The sequence below is a fragment of the Thamnophis elegans genome, chromosome 4, assembly GCF_009769535.1.
Source record: "Thamnophis elegans isolate rThaEle1 chromosome 4, rThaEle1.pri, whole genome shotgun sequence".
NCBI classification, from domain to species: domain Eukaryota; kingdom Metazoa; phylum Chordata; class Lepidosauria; order Squamata; family Colubridae; genus Thamnophis; species Thamnophis elegans.
Genome location: NC_045544.1, coordinates 32,391,792 through 32,413,367, shown reverse-complemented (window position 1 = coordinate 32,413,367; position 21,576 = coordinate 32,391,792). Strand labels below are relative to the sequence as shown.

The following is a 21,576-nucleotide window of genomic DNA, read 5'->3' as shown; positions in this document are numbered from 1 at the left end:
GCAGAAGCATCACTGGAAGGTACAATGCATGTGTGCACCACCGCTGTTCCTTAACCACTGTACCAAAATGGCTCTAAAGATTGTACATAGTACATTAAAATTACAGAGCTGACTGTCAGAATTGTTTTTATGTTAAAAAAACAACCCCACATTCCTAGAAACTTAATTTTTTCCTTCATCTAATTAACAAATATTGATACTAATTGGTGTTACATGTAAACAAATTATAAAACTACAGACTTAATTCTTTTAGACAATTGTGAATCATAATAATGGTGAAATAATACATGTGTTTAATATTTTAAAGACGCTCTTATTTTTTGGGGGGGGGAACATTAGAATTAATGGTAAATTTGATAGCAGGTGGCAAAAATTATACTTCCTGTATCTTGAGCAGTAATCCATAGCACTGAGGATATCCAGTTTCTTGCAAGTAGGCTTCTTTTCATTTAACAATATTGCTCCTTCCCCTGAAAGTTTCTAATTGCCCTCTCCCAATTAAACGGTTTCTAAACACTTCTGAGAACACATAGCATGCTAGGGAAAGAAAATCTTTTCCTCCTCATTTCATTTAATGTAGGTGGTATTAATTGGCTAATTACTATCTACTCTGATTCACTGTTGCAAAATAAGTAAAAATGCATGTCTCTAGGACAATTCGTTTTTTAGAAATAGCCTTCTCCTGTCTTAGAATGGTTGTGTTACTATGTGCATGCATACAATATTCTGTGCAAAGTTCTTAACATTCCAGACACTTAGAAATATATTTATTTATCCTAAGATGACTTTACAAGAATGTTCAATATTTAAACTGTTTTCTAAATTGTTTTAGAAGTTAATCAGTTTAGCAATGTTTTTGAACTGTTTTATCTTTTTAGTAACATTATGCAATATTCATTCTCCTATATCAGGCACTTTTAAAAATGCTTCTCTTTTTGCTCACCCAAGGATGCATGCTAACTAGAGTATATTTATACATTTATGTTTCATCTATTGTTTAATACATTAATTAATTAATACTGCATGAAGCTCTTAGATGTTGTCTCCTTGTTCTCTATTGCATCAAAGAAAGCTCTTTTGCTTCCGTGTATTCTGTCCACTTGCATCTTTCTACTTCTAATAATTTGTTTCTTTTTTTAATCTCATTTATTCTATTGCTATAATATTGCAGAATTCCATGGCATAGTTTTGTCACTAGTAGGACAAATTCCTACTTAAAAAGTATATGCTTCTCCAGGGGTATCCCCCTGAATCAATTGTTATCAATCTGGTACCATGCATTTGTTCAGATAGCAACATCTGTAATTTCCTAGCAGTATTTCTAGAGGATATCAGAATCCAGAATGTCAGTCTGAAGATTTGCCTGGAAGTTTTATAGGAGACAGTCCTTAAAATTAATGATGGGCCTGTTGAAGGTATTTGGTCAATGGGCAATTATATCATCAGCTAATACACTTGCAAGAGCCAATGATATTTTACCAACTCTGTATTTGCATTATGCCATTCCAGCTGTTTTTACAAAAGAAGTAGAGTGTCCTTTTTAGACAATAAAGTCTTAGTGTCAACCATTGATTGCTTTCTGCTTCATCTCACAAGCCACCTTGGTGAATCACCATCAGCTTTCCTTTCCCCTGCCCTCTTAAACTTCTTCATATAACATGGAAAAAACAAAGAGAGAGAGAGAGAGAGGGAAAGACAGAGAGACTGAGATTGACTTGACCAAGAGATTGTTTTGTTCCCATTGAAACATTCTGGCAACAGTAATGAATAAAAACATTTTAGGATAATAGTGTTAAAAGTTCATAGTTGGTCCAAGATGATTTGAGCATACGCAAACCTATGTTATGGCTCTATTTCTGTCAGCTTTCTTCTGCTTTTAGCATTCATTAATCTCAGGCTAGGTGTGATAGAAATGCTTCTGTCCTTCAAGAGTCAGATGATAGTTTATTTGCTACCAACTTTTTATGTAAACCAACTTTTTATGTAAAAATTGAATGCTACCAACTTTTTATGTAAACCACACTGAAAAATGAGTGATCAGAATAAATATATTGGAAATAGATATGCAAACTATTTGCATCTAAGACTCCCTTCAAGGGATTTCCTATGCTTGCATTGGTTTTTATACCCATGTGACCAAACTCCATCCTTCATTTTTGTATAGTACCTACTTAGCAACATTTAACATCTATAGTATGTATAGTAATGTGAAAAAGTATGCCCTATTGATTTTTTTCCTTTTTAATATATTTCAACATATAGGTGTTTGATCTTCATTTCAATAATATTGATAGAGGAAGGGGATATAACAAATACATTGATTATTTACATTTTGTACTCCATTATATAATTTAAATAAGTTCAGTTCAGTTCAGTTTATTGTATTTATATGCCGCCCTTTTCCCCCGAAGGGGACTCAGGGCGGCTCACAACTCAACCAGGGAAGGGGGATACAGACAAAAAGTTTAAAAAACAAAGCATAGCAATGCATAATTTAAAACACAACAGTCATACCATTCGAGACGGAGGCAACAGCTCTTTAGCCCCAGGCTTGTCGGAACAGCCAGGTTTTAAGGGCTGTGCGGACGGTCTGGAGGGTGGTGAGGGTTCGAATCTCCACGGGGAGTTCATTCCAGAGGGTCGGAGCAGCCACAGAGAAGGCTCTCCTCCGGGTAGTTGCCAATCGACACTGGCCGGCGGATGGAATTCGGAGGAGGCCTAATCTGTGGGATCTAATCGGTCTAGTGGAGGTAATTGGCAGCAGGCGGTCTCTCAAGTACACAGGTCCAATACCATGAAGGGCTTTATAAGTAACGACTAGCGCCTTGAAGCGTATCCGGAGACCAATAGGCAGCCAGTGCAGCTCGCGGAGGATAGGTGTAACATGGGTGAACTGAGGTACACCCACGATTGCTCGCGCGGTTGCATTCTGGACAAGCTGAAGTCTCCAAATACTCTTCAAGGGCTGCCCCATGTAGAGCACATAATAAACATAATTTCTAATTGTATATACAATTGCTTAATTGTACCATATATAAACAACATCATGAGAGAAGCTTTGGGAGAAACAAGTCTTATTTAAGCCTCATTTAAATGCTTTTTGTTTTTGAAGTTTGTGGGATTGTTATACCTAAATCAAAAGAGTGCTCTGAGGCATTCAGAAAGAAGATTATATATGTCAATAGATTTGGGAAGGAATATTAAAACATTGCCTAACAATTAGATATCAATCATTCTACATCCTGTCTGGAAGATCATCTACAATGGACAAGATTTCCAACAACTGCCAACTTAGCCAGGCCAGGCCAGCAACCTGAGAGCAGAATATACAAAGTTGATAGTAGTCTCTAAGAACCGCAAAATTTCATCATGGGACATACAGGTAGCTCTCCCCAATGTGCAAGTCTCTACTATTAGAAAGAACCTGCACAAATTAGATCTATGTGGGAGGTATGGCAGAAGAAAAATTTGCTGTCCAAAGACACAACAAGGCAAGTCTAAAATTTGTTCATTAGAACCTAGGTAAAAAATGAGATTTATGGAACATGTACTCTGGATAGCTAAGGCAGAAATAGAGTTATTTGGCCACAATACCAAAAGTCAGTTTGATGGAAGCCAAAGAAAGCATTCCACAGGAAAAAACCTGATACCAACTATAAAGCACGGTGGTGAAAAAGTTAGGGTTTGGGGGCTGCTCTGCTTAATCAGGACCTGGGCAACTCACTATCCTAGAATTCACTATAAATTCTTCCTCATACAGAAGTTGAAAACATGGGTTAATGACCCTTACAAAATGGCAGTGACCCTAAACACTGCAGTAAATCCACCAAGCAAGGGCTGAGAGAAAAAAAATAGTAGTAGAGGGTTCTAGAATGGCTTGGATCTACCATATTTTTCAGAGTATAAGACACACCCTTTTCCCTCAAAAAAGAAGCTGAAAATCTGGGTGCATCTTATATACTGAATGCAGCATTTTTTGCCTCCCCAAACCATGCCCCCTTCACCAAAATGGCTGTACATAGCTTGTAGGAGGCTGTGCCATTTTTTTGTTCAATTTGCCCACCAGCCCCCAGGAGCACTCTATAAGCTTCCTAAAGGCTATCCATGCCCTTTTTTTGTGGGGGGGGGAACTATCCATGCCCTTTTGGGGAGTTTTGGGAAGGTTTGCAGAGTGCAAAAACTTTTTATTTTATTTTGCCTCTTCAAAACCTTGGTGCATCTTATACTCCGAAAAAATATGGTAATCCCACTAAGGTGACTTGGGGTGATTTGACTCACGCAAGAAATCCCTCAAACATTTCACAGATGAAAAAATTCTGTATGGAAGAGTAGGTAAAAAAAAAATCCCCTCACAGTTGATGTCAAGAGACTGGCAGGTAGCTGTAAGAAAGGCTATATTTGAGATTATTTCTACCAAAGAGGGAAAGTAGAAGGCATCAGAGCAGAAGGTATATTTACTTTTTCCACAGAAGGGAATGGCATATCTGCTATTTGTTTAGTGGATAAATGATCACAAAGTCAGTTTTTCATAGCTGTTTTGTTCAGTTACATTTCCTTCCTATACTGTACAATGAAGATAAAATAGTTATATGCCCATAAATGTTTAAAAAGTGAAGGGAACTTTACGTGGAGTATACTGAATTTTTTCACATGATTGTATATGATTGTATATATTGTATTCTCAAGTCTAAGATCAGATTAACTTTAGAATACAACCAAAATTAATACTGGTGCTCCTGTTAACAATGATAATAGAGCAGAATAGAGTAATAGAAAGGAATAGAAATATAATAAGAGAAAATGATTAGGCCAGGCCAATATTTGAATGCCCTTCCAATCAATTAAGAAAGAAACAGTAACCCAGAATGAAGTGTTGAGTGAGACTAGTGATTTCTGTTAAAGAGTCATTCTTATTAACACCTGACATTCTGGGGAAGCTGTGAAAATGACTCTAAGGTAGATGCAAAGCATAAAATCAGGATTAGGCTAAGAATCTTGTCTCATGTCTTTATGTTTTATAACCATCTCAGTCTCCTATTCAAGCTAAGCAAAGAAAGCAATGTGGCATCTGAAATACAGAGCTCTCAGAATTAATGGAAATACAAATTGTAGGTGTTCGTTTGTTTGTTATGCCACGCATCTTCTCTATAAGGTTTACAAATTATAAAACAAGTAGAAAAATAATTAAAATATTAAGACATTAAAACTACACAGATTAAGATTTTAAAACTATGCTGAAGCCAGAACTAAGATATGGACGAGACAGGGATGAGTTCTTATTATCCTGTCAGCCACCTCCAGTGTTGAGCGCCCCCCTTGGGGCTCCAGGCCAACCAGCAAACGCAAATTTTTATAGTTCTCCAAAAGGATGGAAGCAGTTCTCACCTTCAGTGGTATGCAGGATGATTAATTTTCAAGCTTATTTTGGAATGCTACTAACAGACGTTTTAACTTGTTTACTAGCACTATTTTTGTTTGTTTTTTCTTCTGTGCTTGCTATGTTTGTTTGATGTTTGTTACTCTTTTCTTTCCCTGTGCTTTACTTCTCCTTCATCAGAGAGAGCTGCGGGTCTTTGCTGCCGCTTAGTAGTCCCTTGTCATAAAGGAATGCCAAGGCTTACTGACCTGTCTGTCAAAACCAAAGATGTCTGGGAAATTCCACGAGAATCACTACAGTTGATCAAGAGACTGGGAAATGGGCAGTTTGGGGAAGTATGGATGGGTATGCTGAGAAAATATTTTAACTTATTTAGTCAGCCCCCAGCAATTGGGGAAAGGTGCGGAAGATGGAAGGTGGAAACAAAAGTAATAGGGATCAATAGCAGAAAAAGCAGATGTCTTCCATTACTCAGAGTAATATGTTCCTCTCTGAAAATCATTTTTTTAAAATAATAAAAAGACAAGTGATGCAATGGGCTTCCTGAGTTTGGTTGCTAGCTTTGACAAGCTGCCTTCACTTGTCATGTACACAAATCAGATAGCTATGCAAATATTTATTGTATGCCTACTATCTAGAATCAAACTACTACTGAATGCTACCTAATGAGGGGAAAAAAACACCTTCCATCTTTCCCTGTGCATGCAATTACTTTACGAATTATAAGTATTTCTTTTATTAATTTCCTTTTCTGTAGAGAAAGCTGATGGTTTATGTTTTAACTTAACTGTGATTGCATCGAATTATACTCCACAAACTGTCGGATTGGCTAAGGATGCATGGGAAGTTGCACGAGATTCATTGTTTCTGGAAAAGAAGCTGGGTCAGGGCTGTTTCGCTGAAGTGTGGAGTGGTAAGGCAGCGAAAACTGTTCTGGTTTGGGATGGATGCTTAAAGCCATCGGGAAAGAAGCCAATTTCAGAACAAGAAAGACATTATGAACACAAGTTCCAATGAACTAATATTGTCACCAAAGAGTAACATTTGATAAGGCCCTTGAGTGGAGAAGGCTAGGGTTATTTTTGTAGTCCATACAAGCACAGAAAAAAAACATATGTTGTCTTCTGTGTTATATTGTAAAAAAAAAATGCATTGTTGGATTCTAGAACTGGAGATTTCCAGTACTCAAGTTCCACCATTTTTATGTGATCCAAGATTGGGTAGAGTCCATATCATTATTGCGTACTGGTTCATTTATTGGAGCTCTTGTTAGCGTTTGTGAGACCAAATAAAGTGCCTTGTAATTTGGGATGAAAATCCTTTTGATATAATAATCAAGATTCAGTCTCAAACAGGGCTTTTTTGTAGACCCACTCTTTACCTTTCCCTTATAGTAAAATGGCTCCTATCTGCATATAATTATTGGGACAGTCTTTTGCTAGTTACCAATAAGTAGCTGAGCCACATGGCTATAGCTTTCTTTTAGCATGCAAATTGTCATCTCTACAGCATAAATGGAAATGAATTAATTATATTAGGTAACAGTTGTTTAGCTTTCAGTCTTTTTTTCCCTCCCTTAAAAATAAAAGTTCTTAGTTTTGGAATATTAACAAAAATAATTCCATAGATGATTATGAAATAAAATGGTTCTGAGTTATAGATCAAATCACAAGAATTTTTGTATCTGATATATGAATTTTCCTATTCATTAGTGTCCCCATAATTTCTAGTTCAGAGGAGAATTAATTTGGGCAAGAGTCCATGGGATCCTTAGCTTCATGTTTTACTATTATTTATATTGTAAAGAATACTATGTTGTATGTTGCTTTGATTTTTTGTGCAGTCTTTCTCCAGTAGAAAGAGGTTTCTTTATAATGACTTTTAAAAATTATAGTAATTTTAGCAGAATAATATTTATCAATTCATTACAGCCTAATAAATTAGTTCAATAATTTGGAACCTTCTAATGAAGGTGAATTCATTCCCACCACACCACCCCCAGGAGCTTGGTGCTATGCCTTGGCTGGGCAATAGCTTTATGAAATACATTTGCCTTGAGTACCTTGTTCTAGGTCACCCAATGAGTTAAGTCATTAAGACAGGTTTTTCATGTTTGTACTCATCCCTCTTTCAACTGTAGAGGATGAACCTAACTTGAAGTAGTTGTATCACAAATGTTATGCAGTTGCATTAGTGTTCACTGCTTCTTATATGTAACAGTTGGTTTAGTGGTTTAGTGGTCTATTCGACTTGTATGCCGCCCTATTCCCAAAGGGACTCAGGGCAGCTGACAAACCAGGAGGGAAGGGGAACAAATACAAAAGAGTAAAACAGAAACAAAACAACAATACAAAACTATTTAAAAAGTCACAACAAGCACAACCAATTCGAGTAGGGGTGGAAACTCAACAGTTATGGATTAATTTTTCTAACTCGTTTTTTGTATCACAGCAGCCTTCCCTAACTTGGTGCTCTTCAGATCTGTGGCTTAAGGATGCTGACAGTTGAAATGCAATGCATTTGGAGGATAATCAGATTGGGAAAGGCTGCTTTAATATCTGCAAATAGCATTCTGTAGTTTAGCTCTCAGTCAGGAATGCGTAAAATTTATTTATTCATCTATCGATCTGTTAATAGGTACTTGGAATGGGAATACTAAAGTGGCAATAAAGACATTGAAGCCTGGCACTATGTCCCCAGAATCATTCCTGGAAGAAGCCCAGATCATGAAAAAGCTAAAGCATGACAAACTGGTCCAACTTTATGCAGTGGTGTCAGAGGAACCCATCTACATTGTCACAGAATATATGGGTAAAGGTAAGTGCATGTGTACTCAATAGATTGCAGAATGCAAATTAAACTCTGCTATTAATCCTACCTTGTATTTAATTACTTAGACAATGTTTATACCAATTGACTCAGCAGTTTATAGTAAAACATAAAATAAATAATAATGCATAAATGAAAACCCAATCCCTCAAATCACTGCAATATAATTAAACAATGTAGAGAGAGCATGTAGGGTGTGGCTTCTAGAATTCTTTCTCTTTTAAAATGTAATTGATGAACTAACAAGAGAGTGACATAAAATGGTTTTGCAGCATGCAGAAATTGACCACATGCTATAATTTCATTAAATGTAAAAGGTATAATTATACCTTTTTCTTAACTAGACTCTTACCATCAAACCCATAAAATCTTTGTAAGTAGCTTTTATGTTTCTGTGTCAGAATATAACAAGCAGATATTTTTTGACAAAGTGTCCTATGTCAAATAATGAAATAAGGTATTAGAACATGCCATGTTGCCTCTAGAATTCTTTCCAACTCTTAAGAGCATTGCAGTGTAATAGTTATAATGAGTAGAAAGAGGGAATATAAGGGTTAGAAATTACTGGTAAGGTAAATAAAGATAAGGAATAAAGAATTAAGATTTCCTTGTAATACTAGAAAGATCTCCCCAATCACATAAAAAGTTTTATTGCCAACAAAGAAGTAAAACTACCTCTCTCTTCAAGCCCTTACCATTTTAGTTGCTTACTGAAAGACAACATAAAATTTGAGCTGCAATATCCAAAATCTGGTTTGTTCCTTTATGAAATCCTTTCACTGTATCTATTTTCTTGCGCTTCATTCTGAGTAAAAATCTAGCCCAGATTTTGTTCGTTTTACATCTCAATTTTAAATTGTTGAAAAGTATGGTTTCCTAATTATTTTAATTGTGTCATCACATTAGTGATTCAGTGTTCTGTATCATTTAAGATCACTCTGAACTTTTAAACCTATTTTTGTTTTTGTTTTTTAGTATTTTTTATATTTTGAGTGATCAGGTATAATATATTGCATTTCTTTTTGTAAATATGGATGGTTCTAGTATTATTCAGAATAAGAAGGTTTGAGTAAAAGGAATGAATGTTCCCTCATGTATTACTTAGGAGTTTATATTGGACAAGAACCTTAATCAAATGTTCATATATTTCTGTGGTTATAACCATTTGCATGTTGTATCCAAATTTTCAAATACTCATGGTTTGAACTTCAAAAATTGACACTGTCTCTTTGACTGAAATCACAAAAATTTGAGAGGGCTGAATGGAATCTAAGGAATCTAATCTACAGACACTATAAATGACATTTTTGGAAATTCTTGATATGATCCAGATAGAATAGTTAAGGCTTTTTCAAACAATACCCAAACAATACTAATATTTTAGTATTTTTTGAGAATATCCACAATTTTTTTTTAATTTCCTTCATTTTTTATGGCTTTGTGATTACCTTTCACAGAAATATTTCAAGATGGTCAGTTTTCTTCTTTTATATTCTTCTGATTCTATTTGAGAATTCATACCAGGCTGTTATCACAATATCTTAAAATGTTTATATATTATGGCATCTTACTCTACCGTCAATGGAAGGGTTATTGATTTCCACATCCGAAAGTAATTACATCGTGAATTTGCTGAGCTCAGCATTGCTGCATGATCAGGCTACTTTCTCCCTCCAGAAATGCTTAAGTAAGCATTCTAAACTTACTCTTCAAAAATATTGTCTACACAAAAGTTCTGTGCAGATGATAAAGTGGCGGGAAAGAATTCCTTTTAATGATTGACCCATGACTGGGCACTGCTGCTTCTTTAAATAATAATGTAGAACACTTCATTTGTCCTAATAAGGATTCCTCTTTGTTGTGTTTGCCTTACGCAAACTGATATTACAGAATGTACTTTTTTTTTTCAGCTGGTACTTACTTCCCACAAATCAGTTTTCCAGGAACTTTATCACTTCTGTTCTGCATTGTTGATAATTATTTTTGTTTAAGAGTAGAATAACTATATTTCGGGTGGTGGAGGGGGAGAAGGAGCTGACTCCAAAGCTATGTGGAACTTAAGCCTGCATCAAATGGTGCTTTAGATAAAGAGAAGCATTTTCTGCTCTTTTCCAAAGTTCAGCAATGAATCCCTTGTGATTCCTTAAGCCATGAGAAAGTGTTTTTGACAGATCATCAAAAGGCAAAATTTCTCTGTTGTATGCAATGGAGAGGAGAATAGCAGAGAAGAGAATTAGATAGATGGACTGGTTAATGGTGCCAAACTAGAAAGCTGTGGATTCTGTCCTTTCTTGAATCCAGCTGGGTGACTTGGGCTATTTCAGCCTTAGGAAGAAGGTAATGAAAAACCACTTCCAAAAATGTTGCCAAGAAAACTTCAGAAACTTTCCATGCAATTGTCAGAGTTAAGAATGACTCAAAATACCCCTTCCCCCCAAAAGGTGTGTGTGTGCGTGCATGCGTGCACACTTTTAAAGTGTATTCAACTTTAATCACCAAAACCAACACTCCTTAATCTCTTAACATACTTTCCTAGAAATTTAGGCATCACCTGTAATACCTGTACTTCCTGGCATCTATTGCTAGTCCCAAAACAAATTTTAAAAGTTTGCCCCATTATCAAACATGTTCCTACCTCTGAAACAGGATGATATATGAAATCTGAGTCCCCCTTCGGGGGAAAAGAGCAGCATACAAATGAAATAAACATTTAATCTGCTGTGGCTGTTGATGGTTTGCTTAAATATTTTGGCTGCACAGGAAAGGTGGAATCACCGAAAATTGCCTCTGGGTTAACTTTAGAATTCAGTAGGTTGAACTTTATATTAACCTGACATTTTCTATATCTTTAATCTAAAGATTACAAGCATGTGATTTTAATCTTTGGAGACATGTGCAATGAATAAATAAGTAGACATGTAGTACATGTTTTCCAGAGTTATGATCCATAATATTATTTTGATAGACTTTAAATCATTGCTGATTTTAAACTTTGAATTGTATTTGTATATGGAGAATGGCTAAAGAATTATTAATACAACATTGGAAAAACAAGTCTATACTTCTTAAATATAATTTGTCATCATATAAATATGATATTTGGGGAAAAACAAAAAACAAAGAGAAATGGTTTTGGAGTTCCTTTGATCATGGAATAAATTCCCAGCGTTCCCTTAATCTTCATTGCTTGGGAGGAGTAAATTCCTATTTATTATTATTGTACTAACACTGTTTATGAATGCAATTATTAACTATTTTGTGTCAATCACATATTATTTAAGAACCTATTTTTATTTGCATTGCAGGAAGCTTGCTTGATTTCCTAAAAGATGGTGAAGGAAGAGCTCTGAAATTGCCAAATCTGGTAGATATGGCAGCACAGGTAAATATTAAAATATGAATATGTCATTAATCCAAGGTACACATGTGAAAGTAAGTTGTATTTATTAACTAGTGTGTGTCATGTATTGTGAATTAAACAGGTTGCTGCAGGTATGGCTTATATAGAACGAATGAATTACATACACAGAGACCTGCGTTCTGCAAACATCCTGGTGGGGAATGGTCTAATATGCAAAATTGCTGATTTTGGATTAGCAAGATTAATTGAAGACAATGAATACACAGCCAGACAAGGTAGGATGAGTGGCTGATATAACCGTTGTTATACTCCACTTGTGAATATTATGTGCAAATGTCATACCCCCAAAGTGGGTGTCTTTCTGATGCATACATGTTTTAAATATAATCTACATTTAACATTTGAGATAAAGAATTGTTGTTGCCAAATCCACTGGATAGAGAAGATATGCATCATTATGTTATCTCTGACCTCTCTGGCAAATTTGGAAATAGTAGTAGTCTTCAGCAAGAGAGATTGCAATTAGAACAGTTTAATAACTCCAAACATTTTTAAAAAATGAACTCCAAACATTTAAGCAACATAAATAATTTATTACCAACTTTCAGATCAGTAGTTTCTGTAAATGGGAGTGGGTGGGACCCTGCCCTTTAAAAGCATATCTGCTGCTTTTGAACACATCTTGGAATAGATGATCTCACACGGTGACTTCACTTTTAAAAAAAAACATGAGGAATACTAATTATTTTTACTATTAAATACGAGATCTTCATAGGTCGTTGGCCAATTATGGCTTGCACAAATGGATTTGAAGATTTCCTCTTCAAATAAAGTTAAAATGCATTGATTGCATTCTGGAAATTCACCCATATAGTATGAAATAGGAAATCTTTTCATAGTGAAAACTGTAATCAGTTTGAAAAATGATCTAGGTATATTGGAAACAATCATAGGTACATTTTTTATTTTCTCTTCATATAATATAAACTACATTTAAGAATTAAGAGTTTCTTTAAATATGCTCTTTATATTTAAAATACAGCAATCAAATGCTTTGCTGCTGCTCATGGTATTTTAATTCTAGAGGCTCTGGCATGCATTCTCTCCGCGCCCCCATGATCCCACCACATAGATTTTCCACTGGGGTACAGCTAGAGGATTGATTGTTTATCTAACTAGCTAGTGTTCCTGTAGGATTTTGACATGCAGGAACTGAAGACTGGCTGGGAAAATGTGATACAGGCTGGCAGTAGCTTCTAGAGACAGAAAGTACACACCCCTGTGAAGAGTTGAAGGCTGAATTTCAAAAACAGACTTTTCTTTTTCGTACCAGTATTGTCTACTTGACATTAACTGGGCTGACTTCCTGCCTCTTCCATCCCCTCAAAGCTTTCTTGAATCCCTGAAGACATTACTAAAGGAAGCAAATGGTGTTAAGATACTCATCCCCAGTTAATTTGTAGGACATAGAATTTTCAGTTCAGTCTGATTCTTTTTGAATTGATTTCTAACAACTATGCTGACTATAGCTAAGAGCCAATAGGATTATCAACATTATTTTCCATAAATCATAGCAAGAGACCAATGTACATTGGCCAATAAAATAATTTCTGAATTCTATCTTCAGTACCCTGCCTCATCCCAGATAAATGATTAATCAAGTCATGTTAAAATATTTCTAGATGTTTCCTAGAAAGGCTAAAAGGCTATACAGGTGGGATTGAAGGGTTAAAGTATTGAAAGGCTGTGTTTGTATAACACAAAATGGTTAATGGAATTTTCAGTGAGTGCAAAAATAGCTGGAGTTAGCTAAAACAGTGGGAACATTGGATATATTCTGAGGATCTGCTGTGTGTTAGGCACTTGGAATTTCTTTGGGTTAATTTAAGCCATGTACAAATTGTCATTTTGGGAGAACATTACAAACAGGTTTCAACTGATATAGTTTTAACACAGATATAATAACTTTGATAATGACAAACATAAAGGAGGAGATTCTTATGGTTTTTTTGTCCTGTGTGTGAAATGGCAAACTGGTAGGTACTGTTTAATAAAACAGGAAGTTTTGGTATAGATGGAAAAATGCTTTCCCAAATGCTTATTTAGATTATCTCTACACATATTACTGGCTTTATATTATGCTAATATAGCGGTAAGCCAGACATAGGATTTCTAGTGATTTCAATTAAAGTAGATAATTCAAAGAACCTTCCATAATAAGAATGTACAAAGCATTTAGAATTCAAACACACAAGCATCTGCTATATAAATCCCTGACTTAACAATTATCAATAAAGCCAAACATCTGGATAATGGGCATTGCAGTACTTGAAGATGGCAGAATAGAAGAGAAAGAATTGGAGAAGACAACAAAATACAAAAAACCCTGCAAATAAAGTAGAGCAACTATGGCAAAAGAAAGCATTAACAATAATAGGCAGTTGGGTGCAAGCCCCTAACTTCTGGGGCACCATTGAATATCATTGGCATTGATACAATCATCATTGGATTTGGATTTGGATTTAACTTTATTTGTATGCCGCCCTTTTCCCTGAGGGGACTCAGGGCGGCTCACAGTTCAGGGGGAGGGAAGGACAAAACAAGTTATACACATGAAGACAATACATCGTTAAAAAAGCACAACAGTCATACTATTCGGGTGGGGTTGAAGTCTTTAGTCCCAGGCCTGTCAGGACAGCCAGGTTTTAAGGGCTATGCGGAAGGTCTGAAGGGTGGTGAGGGTACGAATCTCCACGGGGAGTTCGTTCCATAGGGTCGGAGCAGCCACCGAGAAGGCTCTCCTCCGAGTAGTTGCCAGTCGACATTGACCGGCTGATGGAATTTGGAGGAGGCCTAATCTATGGGATCTTATTGGCCTAGTGGAGGTAATTTGCAGTAGGCGGTCTCTCAAGTACCCAGATCCAATACCATGAAGGGCTTTGTAGGTGACAACTAGCACCTTGAAGCGCACCCGGAGATCAACAGGCAGCCAGTGCAGCTCGCGGAGGATAGGTGTTACGTGGGTGAAACGAGGTGCACCCACGATCGCTCGCGCGGCTGCATTCTGGACTAGCTGAAGTCGCCAAATACTCTTCAAGGGCAGCCCCATGTAGAGCACATTGCGGTACTCCAGCCTAGAGGTTACAAAGGCACGAGTGACTGTTGTGAGAGCCTCCCGGTTCAGGTAGGGACGCAACTGGTGCACCAGGCGAACCTGGGCAAATGCCCCCCTGGTCACAGCTGACAAATGGTGTTCAAAAGTCAGCTGTGGGTCCAGGAGGACTCCCAAGTTGCGGACCCTGTCTGAGGGGCGTAGTATTTGACCCCCCAGCCTGAGAGATGGAACACTTGGCCAATTAGTGGGAGGGAAGCACAACAGCCACTCGGTCTTATCTGGATTGAGTACAAGCTTGTTAACCCCCATCCAGTCTCTAACAGCCTCAAGGCCCTGGCTCATCACGTCCATCGCTTCATTGAGTTGGCACGGGGCGGACAGATACAACTGTGTATCGTCCGCATACTGATGGTATTTTATCCCGTGCTGTTGAATGATCTCGCCCAGCGGTTTCATGTAGATATTAAAAAGTAGGGGGGACAGGACCGAACCCTGCGGCACCCCATATGTTAGGGGCCTAGGGGTCGATCTCTGCCCTCCGACTAACACCGACTGCGACCTGTCCGAGAGGTAAGAGGAGAACCACCATAAAACAGTGCCTCCCACCCCCACCTCCCGCAGTCGTCGCAGAAGGATACCATGGTCAATGGTATCGAAAGCCGCAGAGAGGTCAAGGAGTACCAGGATGGAGGCGTGGCCTCCATCCCTGGCTCTCCAGAGATCATCGGTCAATGCGACCAAAGCAGTTTCTGTGCTGTAGCCAGGCCTGAAGCCAGACTGGAATGGATCAAGATAACTGGCTTCCTCCAAGGACCGCTGGAGCTGAAAGGCCACCACCTTCTCAACAACCTTCCCCACAAAGGGGAGGTTGGAGACTGGACGATAGTTGTTTAGAACGGCTGGATCCAAGTATGGTTTCTTCAGGAGGGGTCTCACCACCGCCGCCTTTAAAACGGAGGGAAAGACCCCCTCCCGAAGGGAGGCGGCAACAACCGCCTGGATCCAGCCCCGTGTCACCTCCCTGCTGTTAACAACCAGCCAGGAGGGGCATGGGTCCAGCACGCATGTGGAGGCACCTACAGCTCTCATAGCCTTGTCCACATCCTCAGGGGCAACAGCTTGAAAATCAATCCAGCGATGACCTACCAGATTATCCCTTAGTGCCTCAGCTGGTTCTGCAGGATTGGAGTCCAGGTCCGCCCAAAACCGAGCAACTTTATCCGCGAGGAACTCAGCCCTGCCCTCCAAAGGATCACCCGTATCCCTCCTATTTAGGAGGGAACGGGTTATCCTGAACAGGGCGGCTGGGCGCGACTCGGCAGAAGCAATCAGAGTGGCAATGTAAGTTCTTCATCAGTCAATTGCAAAAGGCAGCTTTATTTGGAACAGCTTACATCCTGCAATGATAACTTTAACACCATTAAACAATAGTATCTGCATATTCCAAGGATAGGCCATAAAAATGCCAAACCCAAACATCTGGCTGATTGTGCAACCAGCCATAATAAAGATTTAGAGCTACGTCAAAACACTTCAAAGTCTAACCAAATCACAGTTGGAGTATTAATGGGGCTGTAGACTTAATAATCAGGAAAACAATTAGAATGCTTAAGTAATTGAGCATTAGGTCTTAGAACATAAATATGGTTCCCATGAATACAAATACACTATTTGAAAGTTCTGGCTTTCATTTATTTGAAAATACAATCATGCTTGAGAATTGTAGAAGCAGAAAGGTTAGCATTGTGCTCCAAAAATTCAGACTTCAGCGTCAGATATAAAGGTTTGAATTATGTTTCAAATTGGATCATTTGTTAAAATATAAGACAAGGTTTTTGACAAGAATAATGTAGTGAATAAACTTTTCTATTTATTTATTTTTCATTCTGATGAATTATATAAGTTTATTAGCCATTAATTCACAACGAAAGGCTTACTGATCATTTCTATTGTCTTTCAGGTGCAAAATTTCCTATCAAGTGGACTGCTCCGGAAGCTGCATTATATGGAAGATTTACCATAAAATCTGATGTTTGGTCCTTTGGGATATTACTAACAGAATTGGTAACAAAAGGGAGAGTACCATATCCAGGTAAGAGAAAAATACAAATTAAAGAAAAGAGAACCAAAGTGAAATCAAGCATTTTAATTGATAAATCCAAACAAGTGATAGGTTCATGATATTTTGCATGAAAAACACACTATCTTTGACTATTTCAGAATTCAATCAGGAAACACTGATAATTTAGGATGTTTTTTTTTAATATATTCTATTTTCATTTTCATACACTCACAAGTATACACCATACAGTATTAAACAATAATTGCATCAATTCCTCTTGTTGACAATGCCCCAGAAAATGAAAGCCCGATATACCTCTTCCATTCTCCATACACCTCTTTCTTCCACCACCCTCCAACTTTCTATCTTCCCTCCATCATCCCCCTCTACCCTACTTCCCCTCGCCCTCTACCACTCCTCTCTCCAGATCCACTCCCCCCCTTCCTTTTCGCCTCCCCCCACCCTCTCTCCCATCCCTCTCTATCCATCTTTCTTCTTTCCTACTCCTACTCCCCTCAGTGTATTTCCACTATATGTTAATGTATTTGGCTTAGCCTATTTTTAAAGAAAAAATAGAGAAAAACAGTATACATGTGAAGTCACATTGCATTGAGATCTAACACATCGTGTCTAGCCTAATATATATCCCTCCCTCCCTCCACCCGACCCCCCTGACCCCCCTCCTCCTTCCCCCCCCCCGACTTCCCAGAACCCGTACACGGTATAGATTTTTAACAAACACAGTCTAAAATCTATTGAAAAAAAAGAAATAAAGAAATTAATAATATCTCTACATTGATCTTAGCTTCTTCTTGGTAAGCTAACTTTAAACAATTTGAATCATTCCTGATCTTAAGCATAGGCTAACTGGAATTTCTTGGTCCCGTATTTATTTTGTATATAGTCAATCCATTTTTTCCAGTCTCGTTTATATCTCTCATTTGAGTGATCTTTAAGATATGCCGATATTTTAGCCATCTCGGCTAAATTTATAACTTTCAATGTCCATTCTTGAGTTGTAGGCAGGTCTTCCTTCTTCCAGTATTGTGCCACCAACAGTCTTGCTGCCGTTATTAAGTGCAGGATCAAGTTAGTCTCTACCGCTGTAAAGACAGTACTTATACCTAGCAAAAACAACTGAGGGGTAAACGTTATCCTTCTTTTAAAGATATTTTGCATAATCCACCATATTTTTATCCAAAATGCCTTAACCTTTTGGCAAGTCCACCATATATGGAAATAGGTAGCATCGAGAGAACCACATCTCCAACATTTGGGTTGTAAATTTGGATACATAGAAGCCAGCTTTTTAGGATCTAAATGCCATCTATAGAACATCTTGTAAAAATTGTCTCTCAGGTTTTGAGCTTGTGTAAATTTCACATTTCTTACCCAAATTTTTTCCCATGTAACCAACATTATTGGTTCTTCAATATTTTGAGCCCACTTTACCATACAATCTTTAACTAACTCTGTTTCCGAATCTATCTGTATTAATACATTATATATCCTCTTTATATGCATTAAACTTTGATCTCTTATTTGTTTAAATAAGTTGTCCTCAATTTGGACAAAACCAATTTTTTGATCTATTTTCCACCTGGCCTGTAATTGCCCAAACTGGAACCATGTTTGAACTGCCCTCTCCTCTTTTAATACCTCTAAGGATTTTAATTGTAGTGATACAATTAATGTGATTAACTGATAATTTAGGATCAATTACATAGAGCACACATGACATAGCAGTGGTTGATAGGGATGCCTGTCCAATAAAACTTTCATTAACATTGGGAAAATATCCATTTTCCAAATAAATAATCCAAATTCAAATAAAAGGTATATTGCAACCCTGTTCAGATTATATGCTTTACATCTCTTCAACATTGTTTATATTTCCTAGGTATGAATAATCGTGAAGTCCTAGAACAGGTAGAAAGAGGATACAGAATGCCATGTCCTCAAGATTGCCCAATCTCTCTACATGAGCTCATGATCCATTGCTGGAAAAAAGACCCAGAAGAACGCCCAACTTTTGAGTACTTACAGGGTTTCCTGGAAGACTACTTTACGGCAACTGAACCCCAGTACCAGCCAGGTGATAACCTGTAATTTGGGGTGGGCTGCGCAAACCAGTTACCAGGTGTTCCATTTGCAATCGACATAGGTTGAATGGTTCAAGGCAGTATCTTAGAGCACCAAATATACTGAAGCCAGAAGATGAGAACTTCTAAAACTATGTGTCCTAAAATTCTGAATATCTTCTCCAAACAGAAAGGTGAACACATGGGGGGGCGGGTTTCTTAATCAAAGACTTTGAAACTGCATTGTTTTTATGTTATGTAAACTGCAAAATCTTTGTTCACTGTAAATAGTAATTCAGTGCCAATAATTTATCCTAGTGCTTTCCTTTTTTAAAAAAAATGCAGAATTATGTGATTTTAACTAGTTTTCTCCTGATTCAACTAAAGTATTATTTTCCAGAAGTGGCCTCTTTTTGTCTACATTTTTTCATGTTCTAACAAAATAAAATCAGGACCAGTGTTTGGGGGTTTGGTTTTGTTTCTTTTATATATAGAAATATGTAAAATATATACATACCTGTATATATAGTCCACAGGTGCTATAGCTAAAGGAAATTCATTTCAGAAACGGATTCCATAATGCTGAAGCACCCGGAAAGATTTCCCTGGGGACATTGAACACTGGTGATGATTCTAAAACCGGTGACTGAATATTTGGCTTTTGCCCAGCATGACTTTTTCAATTGGATTGCACTTTTTGGTTTTACTATATACCCATAGGTTGTTGTAAGTTTGCTCTTTCAAAACTCATGTACAACATTTCAACAACATTTGCCAAGTGTGTCGTTTGATTTTGGGTCAGAATTAAAACAGACTTAATTAATGAAAAGTACCCCTGCCTGGACCGGAAGGTTGAAACTGCAAGTGCTTTTGTGTATCAAAATATGTAAACTGAATTTTCTGATTTTTTTTAAAGAAATAATAAACATTGTAACCCCATGCAATAGTCTCAACCTCATAGCCTTTTAGTCATATTGAGATGCTTTTTCATTCATCAAGCTCAGCTAGAATATCTTTTCTGTGTATCATTTTCCATCCTTATATAGGTGTTTTAAATGTCCTGTACTGCTAATGAAATTACTTTCAATATGTCTGCAAGTGTTTCAGTAGAATTACTACGCACTTCTTTCCTGGGAAACGAGAGCAGTGGGATGCACAAAAATATTACTTCTTCAGTTGTCTCTATCAACCTTAAATTCTTTCCCTTCTTTCTTTCTAACCAAAAAGAAACAAAAACTCCAGTCCTTTCAACTTCTCTTTTAAGTTTTTTTTAATAATGCTATGATCTTAATTACATTTTGTTATTGTTTTATTTGCAAGTTTGTTTTTTAAATGTTTAACTGTCTTAATTTAGTAATTAAAAAGACCATTTTACATTTGGATTTTTGTTGATTTGTTTAAATTATAGGCAGAGTTTGTGGTAGAGGAATATCTTTGGTTATTTGGCTATTGGGCATGGTTATTCCTAGGCACTGGTGTGACTTGTCTGGATCCCAACTTTAGAGGATGTTCGAATGTTGTTTTCTCTGCTATTATTCCGGAATTACATCTTTAATATTAGTATGTATGTATCATGAGATGGACTGGGGGCATTGGGTAGAATTCTGTGTAAGAGAACAACAATTAGCTGTGCACAACAATTAATCTGGAAATTCCTTCCCAAATATAGTTGAAGCAAACCAATGATAAAGAAAGATAAAGAAGTATTCGTAGAAGCAGTCATGCAAATCAGTGGTTCTCAAGCATTGTATCAGGCATCAGTCGGCCTTCCAGAATATCACTAGGGGTCACTGGATCTTCAAAAATGCAAAGAAAGGTCTCCATTTGACAACACTGCTATCAATCAGCCTTCATTTTGAAAAAACAAATGCTTTCATGTATTCTTCCATTGTTACCTTTTTGGCAGAAAAGAAAGATATATTTTCTCTCTCTCAGAATTTCTGTGATGTTATGGTATATATTATTATTTTTTATTATATACACACACACATACACACACACATTCATCATTTATGACTGATTTTTTTTCTTATGGAAAAAGACACAATGGGGTTTTGGTTCATAAAACTCACATTATTTATTTGCAAGTAATGGGTATTATTAAATTGTTGTCTTCAGAATTTGCCTTTGCATACTCAATTGTAGACAAAAGACCTTAAAAACAGTTTCATAGATGCCTTTGTCTTGTTGCTAAGATACTGGTGCAAGAAAAATGTATATCTATTGTAGCCTTTGTGGAAGAATAGGTGCATCCACTTTAGATAAATATGCTACTTTATTGCTGTAATTTCTAAATGTTGCATTAAGTAGAAGAAACAAGTGGTTGTTTCATAGTCTGAGGATACAAATCCTCAAATTCTTAAAATGGAAGAATAAAAGGATTTTCTATTCTAGTCAAATATGTCACCCACGTAGTTCTTAGAGATGCCTTAAGGCAGGGGTATCGAACATGCGTTGTCACAACACCGTCACGTGACATATTGCGACTTTTCCCTCCTTCACTAAACCAAGTATGGGCGTGGCCAGCACGTGACACATCCAAGTTTGACAGCCCTGCCTAAAGGGAAGAGATTTAATATACCCTGAAGGTTGACAAATAAATCAAAATGCATTGTCCATTTATTTTGTTTTGCCTTGCTCAACTCTTTGTTGTTGATGTTGTATAAGGAAAACATGGAGGGGAAACAAAAGTGTGAAATGGAAGGCATTGTCTGAACCACCCTTAAAAGCAACTGAAAATACTTGCAGTCC

The 21,576-nt window shown here is 37.1% G+C and overlaps 1 protein-coding gene across 3 annotated transcripts in view; it reads left to right on the top strand.

Annotated features, from left to right (window-relative positions):
- The window catches only part of FYN (FYN proto-oncogene, Src family tyrosine kinase), a 70,819-nt gene extending 50,726 nt beyond the window's left edge, over positions 1 to 20,093 (top strand). For 2 of the 3 annotated variants that reach the window (XM_032216726.1, XM_032216727.1), the window contains exons 8-13: positions 5,558 to 5,722; positions 8,015 to 8,194; positions 11,512 to 11,588; positions 11,689 to 11,842; positions 16,643 to 16,774; positions 18,645 to 20,093. In XM_032216726.1, the coding sequence (XP_032072617.1) occupies positions 5,558 to 5,722; positions 8,015 to 8,194; positions 11,512 to 11,588; positions 11,689 to 11,842; positions 16,643 to 16,774; positions 18,645 to 18,853 (917 nt within the window). In that variant the 3' untranslated portion in view covers positions 18,854 to 20,093. Of the gene's footprint in view, positions 1 to 5,557; positions 5,723 to 6,134; positions 6,291 to 8,014; positions 8,195 to 11,511; positions 11,589 to 11,688; positions 11,843 to 16,642; positions 16,775 to 18,644 lie in introns of all 3 variants that reach the window. The other variant, XM_032216728.1, reaches the window with a different exon arrangement.
- The last annotated feature ends 1,483 nt before the right edge of the window (positions 20,094 to 21,576 follow it).